This window comes from Ursus arctos, unplaced genomic scaffold, assembly GCF_023065955.2.
Source record: "Ursus arctos isolate Adak ecotype North America unplaced genomic scaffold, UrsArc2.0 scaffold_8, whole genome shotgun sequence".
In the NCBI taxonomy this organism is placed as follows: Eukaryota; Metazoa; Chordata; class Mammalia; order Carnivora; family Ursidae; genus Ursus; species Ursus arctos.
The window spans coordinates 56,786,606-56,801,056 of NW_026623100.1; the positions used below are offsets into that span (position 1 = coordinate 56,786,606).

A 14,451-nucleotide genomic window follows, 5' to 3' on the forward strand; every position below is an offset into this window, starting at 1 on the left:
ATTTTCAGATTCAATCATTCTTGTGGTTTTTTTTGTTGGAAATTTTCAGATTCAGTCATTCTTGGTTTTTTTTGTTGATATTGTTACCTTTTTTCCTTCCTCTCATTCTGTTCTTCATGCCTAATACTCCCTCATGTAGATTTTGAATGATTTTTATGTCACTCTTTTCATAGCTCCAGCCGAACAGTGCGTCTGGAAGTGGGGCTCTGGAGCATGATCCGTCCTCCATTTACTTACGAATACCTGCCGGAGAAGCTGTGCCTGGTCCTCTTCCTCTAGGGGTTTCAGTCATTGATGCTTCCGTGGCTCTTTTTGGTGTAGTGTTTCCTCATGTTTCTTATAAACACCGGTTAGTATAAAGTCAGTTGGGTAATTTTAGTTAAATATTAATTATACCAGAGGAGTGGTGGGTAGCGGGATAGGTTAAGGAGGTGATGGGGATCAAAGGGTGTGCTTGTTGTGAGGAGCACCGGGTATTGCGTGAAGGTGTTGAATCACTACGTCGTACTCCTGAAACTAACACTACACTGTATGTTAACTAACTGGAATTTAAATAAAAACTTTAAAAATAAATAAATAAAATTTAAAAATTTTAAAGTATTTAACATAAATAAAGTTATCTATCAGGAAATATATATAAATTATATTCAAACAATAGATTTTCCCATCCCAGTTACCTACAATAAGGTGAATTACTACTTAAATAATAGGCTTATAAATTCAGTAACATAAGTGACACAAACATAATGGAAAAAAATTGCATGAAAATTCCACATAATTTGAAACTGTTCTTAAGATTTGTCTCTGTGTACTAGCGTCTGGTACCATTGTGTTGTGGACTGTGTCTTAAACAGCAAGATTTTCATTTCAGTAGTTCATTTGCCAGTTCATAAGTAGGTTTTCACTATATCTTTAGTGAGGAACATCAATTTGCTAAGTGTTTTTTTGTTACTGAAGAAGTTAATGAGTGAGAAGTCTACTCTCTAATGTTTGTCATTCAGTTTGAGTCTGGAACTTGGGAAACTAAAATAACTGGTTGTTTTTCTAATAGGAGCATTTTGGTTTGCTGTATTCTTTGTACACAGACACTCTCCCTAACTTTAGTAGGCATTTTGTCTATTTATGGTGGTTTTCTCAAAAGGAAGAGTGAAAGTGAATTAGTGTAAGACACTCACAGGTAACTTGTTAAACAAAATATGCTTTTAGGGGCCCTTGGCTGGCTCAGTCAGTGGAGTGTGTGATTTGATTCTGGGGTTGTGAGATCAAGCCCCATGTTGGGTGTAGAAATTACTTAAAGGTAAAAAAGCTTTTAAAAATATATATTCATTCGTTCATTCATTCGTTTTTAAAGATTTTATTTTTAAGGAATCTTTATACCCAATGTGGGGCTCGAACTCACAACCCCAAGATCAAGAGTCACATGTTCTTCCGACTGAGCAAGCCAGGCGCCTCCCCACCCAAAAATAAAAAATATATGCTTTTAAAACATTGTTATATTGGCATATAAAATATAACACAAATATAAAGGATAACATAAGTGTTCCTTTAAAAATATGTAGTGTAGTTTACTTGATTAATTGCTTTTTAATTTGAGAAGAAAAATTTCAGTGTGAAATTTCGCTTCACCCAGATATCTTTAAGAATATTTGGTTGCCACATAAATGTTGAAGAACATTAAAGGTGAAAGAATCTCCTAAAGCATCAAATTTAATGTCCTTATATTAAATCTGAGGAAATCCAGGTCCAAGAATTTGTGGTTTGCCCAAAGTTATATAGCTAGTTATGAGAGCTATAATTAGAGTCCAGGATTCTCTTAAATATTAAATCACTTTTGTTCAAGGTGAACTATTAATAAATACATTCTGTTAAAAATATAATGACTTAAATATCCAATGATGGAGGAATGACTAAATCAATTATGAAAAGTCAACAGGCTAGAATATTTTTTATATAGACAATGTTTTGATATCAGAACATACTCTTTATATAATGTTAAATGAAAAAAATAAAAGGCAAGAAATGATCCCAGTTTGGTATTTTAAAATACATAAAAATGTGCATGTGTATACCAATACATGTGTATATGCGAATACATAAGAAAAAACCTGAAAGGAAATAACTGTACCTGAGGGTAAGAGTAGTTATTTCTGGTTAGTAACTTTTTGTTAGTAGTCTTCAAATTAAATGAAATGAATATTTTATTTATTTTCTTTTTCTCTTTTTGTTATGTTTAGTTAGGCACTGTAAATATTTTATAATAAAAACATTTTTTAAATAAGTCATTTAAAAGGTTGTGTACTTGAGTTCAGTTATAGGTAAATGATGCTTAACAGTAGTGTTGGAGACGTGTCTCTCTTCTTACATGTGTACTTGAAAAAGTAGTGTGAATAATGCCCTGCTTCCTCATCCATAGAAGATGTGGTTCTATGTCAGAACAAGTGTTAAAGTAGTCAGTTTTAGCCCCCAGTAACTCTGACTGGAGTTCCTGCTGGAGACTAGATGATTTCTTCCTCTGTGGTTTTGAAGAATGCTTTGACCTGAGACCTATGGCCTATTATACATTGAGCTTAAATCCTTATAGTGACCTTACAGAGATAATGATTTCCTACTTTAGTTCATAGTGATTTTAGTGCTAAATCCAACTTCCTGGCATTCCTGTGCCCATCCCATTTATTTTTAGAATCTGAAATGATCTCATTCTATAAGAATAGTCTCAAATGGCTGTGAGGATTTTTTTATTTTTTTGCTGCCTCATTTAAATAATTTGAAATAATAAAAATCACTTCAAATTTTCTACATTAACAAAAATGACCAAAGCTAAATCTTTTTAAAAATCTCCCAGTTAGCTTCTGAGAATAGGACATGAGGTACTATTTTCTTCCATGTGAGACTATTTTAAAAGAAGAAAAAATTATGCCACATTTTAAATTTCCAACTTAAAAATCTTCTGCACAGATGCATAATTAATGATTGTTATTCTATTTACGAAACCTCGAGCACCTACTCTATGCCAGGCACTTTGTTAGATGCTGGGGTTAATGTTAGAGAACACTGAAATTATGACCTTGTTTTGTTAATTAAAACTTAATATTTAGTCGCTCACTTTGTTCCAGTTAAAAACCACATGTCCCGGGATCAGTTCAGGAGGAGGAGATCTGGTTTGAACCAGTTGCAGGAATGAAATAGAAATGAAACAGCATGGGTCATTATTTGTTACACCCTTAGCTGTTGCTCTTATTTGTTTCCTGAGCCATATTTGAATAAAAAGTATTGCTAATGTTATCTTTGTTCTGTGTTTATAGATTACAAATGTTGGATCACTTTGCTGAGTGTGTTAAACAAGCCAAAGGTGTCCGCCAGCAGGCTGTGCAGCTTAATATTTTTACTGCCGTTCTTAGTGCACTAAAGGTATTTACTTTTAAGACATAAGTATTCTGACCTAAGATTTTAATTAATGCCTTTAATAAGACAGGTATATCTAGACCGTTATGATGATCATATGTGTATCACTTGATAACTATATTTTTATATTAGTTTAATTAAATAATTAGAAGCTGTTAGACTCATTGTAATTAAATAAGTGTTTTATATTTTAATAATGTTAAAGTTCATGTTTCGATGTGACCTTTCAGATTTTACAAATGCTAGTAAGTTCTTTCAGAATTTTCAAAGATGTCTAACGCAATCTGATATTCTACTGAAGGTTAACCAGATAAAGCTTAAGTTCAATTTGTGGTTTAGACCATAAATCAGGAGAGGCTATGTTGTATAGCTGAAGGAAGGCTGCATTTAGAGACTGTGTTCTGGTTTAGCTCTCATTAGGTTTATGTCTTGTGCAGTTCCTTTAACCTTTTGAACCTCGGTTTCTACATGTATGAAGTGAAATAACGAATATGTTGCCCAGCTCTCAGAGTTCATGCACTGTTTTATGCAGCTTCTCGTGATGTATTTGGAAACTTTTTATACTGATCAGCACTAAGCTTATTTTAAGGTTTTACTCGTAAAATAAAATGTCAGCAAGTACAAGTGTTTAAATGGGCATGAATTAAATCATGGTTTGTAAACATCAGGGAAAAGGGACATAGGCACTGATTATAGAAATATAAGTTTGTATCATTTATATAACTGTTAGTATATGCCCTATTTAGAGACCATCAGCTAATACCAACATCTGAGTTTTTTAAAAAAGAATTGGGTAGTCATGGTCTGGTAGGCCCGTGTACCAACTATAATATTGGTCCGCAGTACACATTTCTTCATAGATTTGCTCACTAATGCCTCTGTTGTAGTTAACATTTCCTGCGGCACCATGAGTTGAATTTTGGTCTCAAGTAAGTAAGTTAAGTTCCATGACAGTAAGTGTACCTAGAACAGAAATATTAACATTTAATATGATGCTAAGTGAAATAAGTCAAGCAGAGAAAGACAATTATCCTAAGGTTTCTCTCATCTATGGAACATAAGAACTAGGAAGATCGGTAGGGGAAGAAAGGGATAAAGAAAGGGGGGTAATCAGAAGGGGGAATGAAGCATGAGAGACTATGGACTCTGAAAAAACAAACTGAGGGCTTCAGAGGGGAGATGGGTGGGGGAATGGGATAGGCTGGTGATGGGTAGTAAGGAGGGCATGTATTGCATGGTGCACTGGGCATTATACGCAACTAATGAATCATCGAACTTTACATCAAAAACCAGGGATGTACTGTATGGTGAATAACATGATATAATAAAAATATTATTATGAAAAAATAATATGATGAACAAATTGTATCAGTATTCAGTTACTGATATTTTTACCCCTTTTAATCTTTTTATACATATTGAATGTACTCTTGATGACATAATTACGTTCTCTGAAATTTTTATATAAACAAATCAAAGTTTTATACTCATCAGACCTTTTCCTTACTTAAAGTTCTAATGATAAATGTCAATCAGTTGAACAACAGTTGATTTAATAGTACAGTGTCCTTTATAAATAAAAACAATTTTTAAGCATTAGTCTTTGGATAGAGATACTTCCAGGGATTGTTCATTTTAGGGCTGATTGACTATAACTATGTTATATATCATGTTCTGAATCATGTTTAGGAAACTGAATACTGTCGATTTAACAGGTATTGATTCTAGACGTAGTATATACATGTGAAAGATGCTTGAAGAAAGGGAAGGGGTGGGGGAATGAGTAAAATAGGTGAATGGGATTAAGAGCTACAAACTAACAGTTATAAACTAAATAGGTCACAGGAATGCAGCATGGGGAGTATAGTTAATAGTGTAATAATGTTGCACAGTGACACATTGTAACTACACTTATGACGAGCGTAGCCCAATGCATAAAATTGTCCAATCACTGTGTGTTGTACACCTGAAACTAATGTTGTATGTCAACTATGCTTCAGTTTTAAAAAAGAGGGTTGATATATGCACCCCTATTTTATAGCAGCATTATTTATAATCACGAAGATTTGGAAGCAGCCCAAGTGCCCATCAATACATGAATGGATAAAAAGAGGTGATATATATATATACATATATATATATATATATATATATATATATATATATATATATACACACACACATATATATATATACATGTATATATATGTGTATATATATATATATACATATATATAATGGAATATTAGCCATAAAAAGAAATGAAATCTTGCCATTTGCAATGACATGGGTAGAACTAGAGAGTATAATGCTAAGTGAAATAAGTCAGTCAGAGAAAGACAAATACTATATGATTCCACTCATATGTGGAATTTAGGAAACAAAACAAATGAGCAAAGGGGAAAAAGAGAGATAAACCAAGAAACAAACTCTTCAACTATTGAGAGCAAACTGGTTATCAGAGGGGAGGTGTGTGGGTGGATGGGTGAAATAGGTGATGGGGATTAAGGAGTGCACTTGTCATGGTGAGCACTGAGTGATTAAAATAAAAACGCAGAAGATATGAACAGACACTTTTCCAATGAAGACATACAAATGGCTAACAGACACATGAGAAAATGTTCAAAATCATTAGCCATCAGGGAAATTGAAATCAAAACCACATTGAGATACCACCTTACGCCAGTTAGAATGGCAAAAATTGACAAGGCAGGAAACAACAAATGTTGGAGAGGATGTGGAGAAAGGGGATCCCTCTTACACTGCTGGTGGGAATGTAAGTTGGTACAGCCACTTTGGAAAACAGTGTGGAGGTCCCTTAAAAAGTTAAAAATTGAGCTACCCTGTGATCCAGCAATTGCACTACTGAGTATTTACCCCAAAGATACAGACGTAGTGAAGAGAAGGGCCATATGCACCCCAATGTTCATAGCAGCATTGTCCACAATAGCTAAATCGTGGAAGGAACTGAGATGCCCTTCAACAGATGACTGGATTAAGAAGATGTGGTCCATATATACAATGGAATATCAAAAAGAACGATTTCACAACATTTGCAGCTACATGGAAGGGACTGGAGGAGATAATGCTAAACGAAATAAGTCAAGCAGAGAAAGACAATTATCTATAGTTTCACTCATTTATGGAACATAAGAAATAGGAAGATTGGTAGGAGAAGAAAGGGAAGAAGAAAGCGGGGGTAAACAGAAGGGGGGAATGAACCATGAGAGACTATGGACTCTGGGAAACAAACTGAGGGCTTCAGAGGGGAGGGGGTGGGGGAATGGGATATAATGGGTGGGTGATGGGTATTAAGGAGAGCACGTATTGCATGGTGCACTGGGTGTTATACGCAAGTAATGAATCATGGAACTTTACATAAAAAGCTAAGGATGTACTGTATGGTGACTAACATAATAAAAATTATAAATAAAATAAAATAAAAACTTTAAAAAATTAAAAAATAAAAAGTTGAAAAAAGTGGATGAAGTGGGTATATTTACAAAGATTGCAGCACATTTTTTTTATTTAATATGAATTTTGAATTGCCTTTTTTTTTTTTTTTTTTTAAATAACCGTAGGGCCTGGCTGAAAACAAAAGTACTTTAGGACCTGAGGAAGTTCGTAAGTCTGCTCTGACTCTGGTTATGGGTGCTCTGGATAACCCAAACCCCATCTTACGATGTGCAGCAGGGGAAGCTCTTGGAAGAATGGCTCAGGTGGTTGGGGAAGCAACCTTCATTGCTAGAATGGCCCAATATAGCTTTGACAAGTAAGTGGGTCTCTTTACTGACAAGTAACTTTCTTATAGAAGCAAAGATATCTTTTTAAGTAATCAATAATTATAGTAATTGGATGATATGTTTTCCACATGTTACAGCATATGACAAAATTTTGTAGTTTTTATAATGATCTTAATCTTTTTTATAATGATCTTAATTTTTAATTCAGTAATTGTTTAAACTCTAGAATCTGGGGAAGTCATTATATTATAGATACTTTCAGCATGGTGAGGTTTCAGCCTTTGAATGTTACATAACGGAATCAAGAGGACTGTTAATAGGACTTCTCTTAGTTAGTTATGTGTGTTCTGCTCTGAAGAGATGCTCTGGTCGTCCCTTTCTCTTATCTCTGCCCCCCACATTATACTTTTTGTTAATTGGTCACTTTTTGGAATAAGCCATTCTTTTTCTAATTGCCAGCAAGTTTATCATCTCTTAAATTATCCCTGTAACAGGGGAAAAGTTATAGTAATTGGATGTTTGAGTATTAGATTTCAAGGATTTCTTTGCATTTTAATTAAAAAGAGTGGTCTCCGAGCTCCAAATAAGTACGATTAAGATGATGCAGTTATTAGTGACTCTTGGTTGTTAATCAAGTACTTAAGTAGAGAAGTTGAAAATCAGGTGTGGTGAAGAACTGATACTTGAGTTATATAATAACTGTTCTTCACGATTGTATATTTTGAGTACTAATTATACCAAAGTAGGCCATAATCTTTAATGAGAGAGGTGGGGGTAAGCAATGGTGGTGAAGCAGTAGGTTTGAGGAAAAAGTATTTTCTGAATTCTTGGTTATGTGAGGATGGTTTTCCCTGTCTTCAAACATGAACAGCAGTTTGTCTGGCTATAGGATAACGCCCCAGTGTATTGTTTGAATCACCAAGGATAATACGAGCAAGCAGAAGATAAAATATCCCCAGATACTTACTTTTCCGCAGGATGACTTCTGCCATTTTCTAGCAATAGATTAGTCTTGTTTTTCCAAGTATGTCATTGATTCTGAAATCAACTTTCGTTAAAGATGTATTTAAATATACAACCAATCTTACCTTCAATAATAGGTAAAATAAGAGTATATTTGTTTGAAAAACTCCCGAGTGGTAATTTCGTTTTTTAGTTCAAGGAGTTTTAATTTACAAGTATTTTCAATACTTGTTGGGGTATTTATTTTTTTACTTATTCTGGCGAAACACGAAGACTTTCATTCATATTCATATATGTCTGGTTAATGGTTTGCAAGTATTTTAAGTGCCTACTTTCATTAGCTTTTCCAAATAATTGATTATGATTTGAAGTTAATTCTTACATGCATTTTAAGTTGCCCATTTTTCACAGTTCATCTGACATTAGAATTCGTTTTAAATTCTCTACAAAACATCATAATTAATTGGCAGTGTTTTTTGTTTTTTTATTTAAATTCAATTAGCCAATATACATTTTTTTCTTTCTTTTATGCTACCATATAAAGTAATGGTACATTTAAAAATCTATGGTATCTTTGAGGCACTTGGGTGGCTCAATTGGTTAAGCATCCAACTCTTTTTTTTTTTTTAAGATTTTATTTATTTATTTGACAGAGAGACAGTCAGCGAGAGAGGGAACACAAGCAGGGGGAGTGGGAGAGGAAGAAGCAGGCTCCCAGCAGAGATTCCTGATGTGGGGCTCAATCCCAGAACGCCGGGATCACGCCCTGAGCCGAAGGCAAACGCTTAACGACTGAGCCACCCAGGCGCTCCTAAGCATCCAACTCTTTTTTTTTTTTTTTAAGATTTTATTTATTTATGTGACAGAGAGACAGCCAGCGAGAGAGGGAACACAAGCAGGGGGAGTGGGAGAGGAAGAAGCAGGCTCCCAGCGGCGGAGCCCGATGTGGGACTCGATCCCGGAACGCCAGGATCACGCCCTGACTCGAAGGCAGCCGCCTAACGACTGTGCTACCCAGGCGCCCCTAAGCATCCAACTCTTGATCTCAGCTGAGGTCTTGATCTCAGGGTCATGAGTTCGGGTCCCACATTGGGCTCTACACTGGGCGTGGAGACTACTTAAAAAATAAATAAATAGGGGCGCCTGGGTGGCTTAGTCGGTTAAGCCTGCAACTCTTGGTTTCAACTCAGGTCATAATCTCAAGGGCTTGAGATCAAGCCCCTACTTGGGCTCCCTGCTCAGTGCGGAGTCTGTTTCCCCTCTCTGTCTTTTTCTCTCTCTCCCTCAGCCCCTCCCCTGGTTGTGCACTCTCTCTCTAAAATGAATAAATAAATCTTTAAAATAAATAAAAGTAAAAATAGAGATCTGTGGTATCTTAGATTAGCTTGAAAAAGTTTCAGTGTCCTCCTGTAGAATGTTTTCATCTACAGTATCTTTTATTGATTTAATATCTGACTATGAAAATCCAAAAATACTTACACATACAGATCTATCAACTATATTTGCACACTAAAATCTTATGCCATCTTAGCATTTAGACAGGAATCATTCCTATAAACCATTCTCGTTAACGGGGAGTTGCTTCAACTGCTTAAGACCTCTTTCAGAAGGAAATAAAAATCATTACTGGTTGAATTTGTTTCCATTCAAACTGAAAATCACTTTGAGACCCCTGGGAAAGTAGCTTAGATTATTCACTCTATTGAATAGATGATTATCACTGAGAGAATTGGCCCAGCTTTTTATCTCACTGAAATGTTACCTTTTGAAAAGCACCAAAATGAAGGCAGCTTTGTAATCTGTGTAATGCTTTAGAATTCACAGGTTGCATTCATTCCTAACTTCCTTCATTCCCCAAAATGACTGCTATGGAGAAACTGAGTCATAGAGTGATAGAGGTTACTTATCCAAGGATGTAATATGTTAGAAATACTGCCAAGAATAGACTTAGTTTACTTCCATCATTACTACCTTTCTTCGTATCTGTTTTGTGACAGCACTTGGAATTTTTCTTTCTTCACCATAGGCAAACTGACCAGCCAGAGTCTTGGTGTTGGATTTTCATCTCTTGGCTTTATTTTACTTTTATGGGTTTAACAGAAGTTCCGTCATGGATGGCTTACTGAGATTTACAATACAGTTCTGAAAATGCAACCAAGCTTTCTCTCTAGACATCTTTGTTATTTGGTACTCTCTTCTTAGTGGTATTTTATCCTGTTGGATTTTTTTTTTATCCTGTTTTCTAATAGTAACTGAGTATGTTGGTACATGATTATGAGTCATAGTATTTTATAGCTGAAAAAGTATTGTTACATGTATTCTTGTATTTGATCTTTCCCAATGTCCAAAATGAGGTTTAGAGGTTCTGTTTTTTTTAATAATAATTTTTTATTATGTTATATTAGTCACCATACAGTATATCCTTAGCTTTTGATGTAGTGTTCCATGATTCATTATTTGCATATAATACCCAGTGCACCATGCAATATGTGCCCTCCTTAATACCCATCACCGGTCTATCCCAGTCCCCCAAGGTTAGTTCTGTTTCAAACTCTCTACATTGCTACTTACATATGAATAAAATAATGAAATCTATTCTTTCAAATAAACATTAAAAATATATACAGGACTTGCACTGCCAGTCATGGTGGAAGGACAGGGGCTAGGTTTTTGCTGCTGTCTTAAACAACTAGAAAACTAGATAAAATAAATGAAACAATGGTTTTCAGACATTGGACAACAGCCAGCATAGAGCAGTGATCCCTGTGAAATCAAAACAAACAAGGGGAACACTATAATTGCTCCAGATTTCTGCCTGGAAAGAGTTACCAGGCTGAAATGCAGGGATAGGAAACCCAAGCCTAACTGAGTTAAGGAGAAAGAACTTGAGTTTTGGGAGGTCAACATAGCTAGAATGTGTGGAATAGAATGTGTGAGAGGAGAGAGCTGCACAGAAAGAGAGCTATGAGCAGAGGAGTCATTTCACGTCTTTGGCTGAGTGCTGGTATGTGCAGAAGGAAACTGCCCAAGACCAGGAAAAAACCCAGAAAAGAATAGGGGAATAGGTGGACAGAATATGAAACAATACCCAGGGCTCACACAGGATTGAGAAGAGTTCCTACTGTTAAGATTGGAAAGACCTCCTAAGATGGAGTCTTCACGGGGATACTGCCTTAGTAGTGAAAGCAATATTGACCCACTCTAAAACAACTTAAAATCAAGCCTTGAAAGGATCAAACTGATTCTAATTAATAAGTACATTCCAGAACAAAGCCCAATAGTATTTAAAGAAACACAACTAATGTAGCCCCTAATATCATAAAATGTATAGTACCCACTATCCAATCCAAACTAATCAGATGTATAACGAAGCAGGAAAATAAGATCTCTTACTAGGAGAATGTATCAGTCATTGGAAATAGGCCCAGAATTGGAAGAGTTGATAGAATTAGCAATGAAGAATACTGAAAGTTATTATAAATATGCTCCATATTTTTAAGGAAGTATAAGAAAAACCAAGTGTGATAAAAAAATGAAATTCATAAAACAACTCAGGGGAAACTTCTAGAAATGTAGAATATCTCAAACGAAAAAAATACATTGGTTGGGATTAACAGAAGATTGGACATTACAGTAGGAAAAAAAGTGATATTGAAGACATGGAAATAGAAACTATTCCAGATGAAGCACAGAAAAAGACTGGGAAAAAAAATGAACATGAGTCTCAGTGATTTCTAGAACAATGTCAGGCTTACATTCATATAATTGAAATCTTAGAAATGAGGGTAGTCAAAAATTATTTCAAGAAACAATAGACACAAATTTGCAATTTTGATGACAACTATAGATTTACATATCCAATAAGTTCAACAAACGCCAGATGGAAGAAAGACAAAAGAAAAGCATATCATAATCAATTCCTTAAAGCCAGTGATAAAAAAAAAATCATGAAAGCAGCCAGTGGGGAAAAGACATCATGCAGAGGAACAACAACAACAAAAGTTTTAGCAGGCTTCTGATCATAAACTATGCAAGCAGAACACAGTAGAATGACCTAGAACTTTATACCCAGTGAAAATGCTTTTCAAAACTGAAGTTTTGTTGTTTTTTTTTTTATTTATTCGACAGAGATAGAGACAGCCAGTGAGAGAGGGAACACAAGCAGGGGGAGTGGGAGAGGAAGAAGCAGGCTCATAGCAGAGGAGCCTGATGTGGGGCTCGATCCCACAACACCGGGATCACACCCTGAGCCGAAGGCAGACGCTTAACCACTGTGCCACCCAGGCGCCCCAAAACTGAAGTTTTAATAAAGACTTTCAGACAGTGAAAAGTTGGGAAATTCATTGCTTACAAGGTATACTATAAGAAATGTTGAAAGAAGCTTTTTTGCACACAAAAAAAGATGATACTAGATGGAAATTTGGATAGACATGTCGAAGTGAGGAGTGCCAAAAGTGGTAGATATGTGGATAAATAGACTTATTCTTTTATAAGTCTATTTTAAAGTGACCTGTTATTTTTATTCATTTTTAAATTTATTTTTTATTGTTGTTTAGTTTTTATTTCATAATCATAAACTTAACTCTGCAATCCAGCTAGACTTGGAGGGGAATAAGGAAAATACGAAACTCATAGAACTGCAGTGAGAGCACAAAGTTATAGGATTTTTTGAACAGATGGGGGTGAGTAGGTGCTCTCCTGAGCTACAGAAGTAACGGTCTGGTGGGGTGCCTGGGTGGCGCAGTCGTTAAGCGTCTGCCTTCGGCTCAGGGCGTGATCCCGGTGTTTCAGGATCGAGTCCCACATCGGGCTCCTCCGCTGGGAGCCTGCTTCTTCCTCTCCCACTCCCATGCTGTGTTCCCTCTCCCACTCCCCTGCTGTGTTCCTTCTCTTGCTGGCTGTCTCTCTGTCACATAAATAAATAAAATCTTAAAAAAAAAAAAAAGAAGTAACGGTCTGGTAGTTAAGATAAAACACAAGTCAAATTTATTGATTTGTCCACAGTCAGCAATGGTTATCTTTTTGCTGGTCTTGCCATTCCTGGACCCAAAGCACTCTATGGCTTCCACAATATTCATGCCCTCTTTTACTTGCCAGAGACCACAGCCTTGCCATACAACCACTCACTCTTGGCAGTACAGCTGAAAAAGCTGGGAACTATTTGTGTTGGGTCCAGCATTTGTCATGGGCAAGATGCCAGGACCCATATGCTTCAGGATAAAATTCTCTTCATCATATTTCTCCCCTAGATGGACTTGCCACCAGTGCCATTAAGGCATGTGAAATTACCACCCTGGCACACAAATCCCTGAATAATCCTGTGAAAGCAGGATGTTGTATAACCAAATCCTTTCTCCTCAGTGCTCAGAGCACGAAAAGTTTTCTGTTGTCCTTGAAACTTTGTCTGCAAAACAGCTCAAAGGAGATGTGGCCCAAGGTCTCGCCAACCATGGCAATGTTGTACACCGCGGCATTGACCGTGGCTGGGTGGCATGGGCGGCTTCTGGGCAGTGGAGTCTGCAAGCTATTTTTATTCTCATTTTTTAAATGCTTTGGAAAGATAATTGACTCTTTAATGCAAATATAATAATTTTAATAGAGAAGTAAAATACCTGACGACAGCACAGGGAATGGGAAGAGGAGATGGTAGTATACTCTGAAAGAATATGATATTCTTTGAAGGTAGATCATAATGACTTAGAAATGTATACTGTAGGGGCGCCTGGGTGCCTTAGTTGGTTAAGCCTCTGCTTTCAACTCAGGTCATGATCCCAGGGTCCTGGGATCGAGCCCCATGTGGTGCTCCCTGCTTAGCGGGGAGCCTGCTTCTCCCTCTTCACCTCCTCCCTTCTGTGCTCTCTCTCACTCTCTCTCTCTCTCTGAAATAAATAAATAAATAAAATCTTTTTTAAAAATGTGTATTATAAACTCCCAAGATTCTACTAAAAAACAAAAATGTGTAACTAATAAACCAATAGTGGAGATAAAATAGAATCATAAAAAATACTAAATCCAAAAAAAGACAGAAAGAGGGAAAAGGGAATAAACTGATGTGACAAATAGAGCACAGAATAACAATATGGCAGATTTAAACCCAACCATACTGATAATTGCATTAAATGTAATGGTCTAAACATTACAAGTAAAAGTTAGGGTTTGTGAGATTAAATAAAAACAAGATCAGGTGCCTGGGTGGCTCAGTTGGCGAAGTGTCTGCCTTCAGCCCAGGTCATGAACCTAGGGTCCTGGGATCAAGTCCCACATCGGGCTCTCTGCTCAGCAGGGGGTCTGTCTGCTCCTGCCTCTCCCTCTGCCTCTTCCCCAGCTTTTGCTCTTTCTTGCT

The 14,451-nt window shown here is 36.2% G+C and overlaps 1 protein-coding gene across 4 annotated transcripts in view; it reads left to right on the forward strand.

The window, feature by feature from the left end:
* HEATR5B (HEAT repeat containing 5B) overlaps window positions 1–14,451 on the forward strand; it is a 102,335-nt gene that overhangs the window by 27,797 nt on the left and 60,087 nt on the right. For all 4 annotated transcript variants that reach the window (XM_026478912.4, XM_057308953.1, XM_044391174.3 and 1 more), the window contains exons 16-18: window positions 174–349; window positions 3,303–3,408; window positions 6,984–7,174. In XM_026478912.4, the coding sequence (XP_026334697.2) occupies window positions 174–349; window positions 3,303–3,408; window positions 6,984–7,174 (473 nt within the window). The remainder of the gene's footprint in view (window positions 1–173; window positions 350–3,302; window positions 3,409–6,983; window positions 7,175–14,451) is intronic.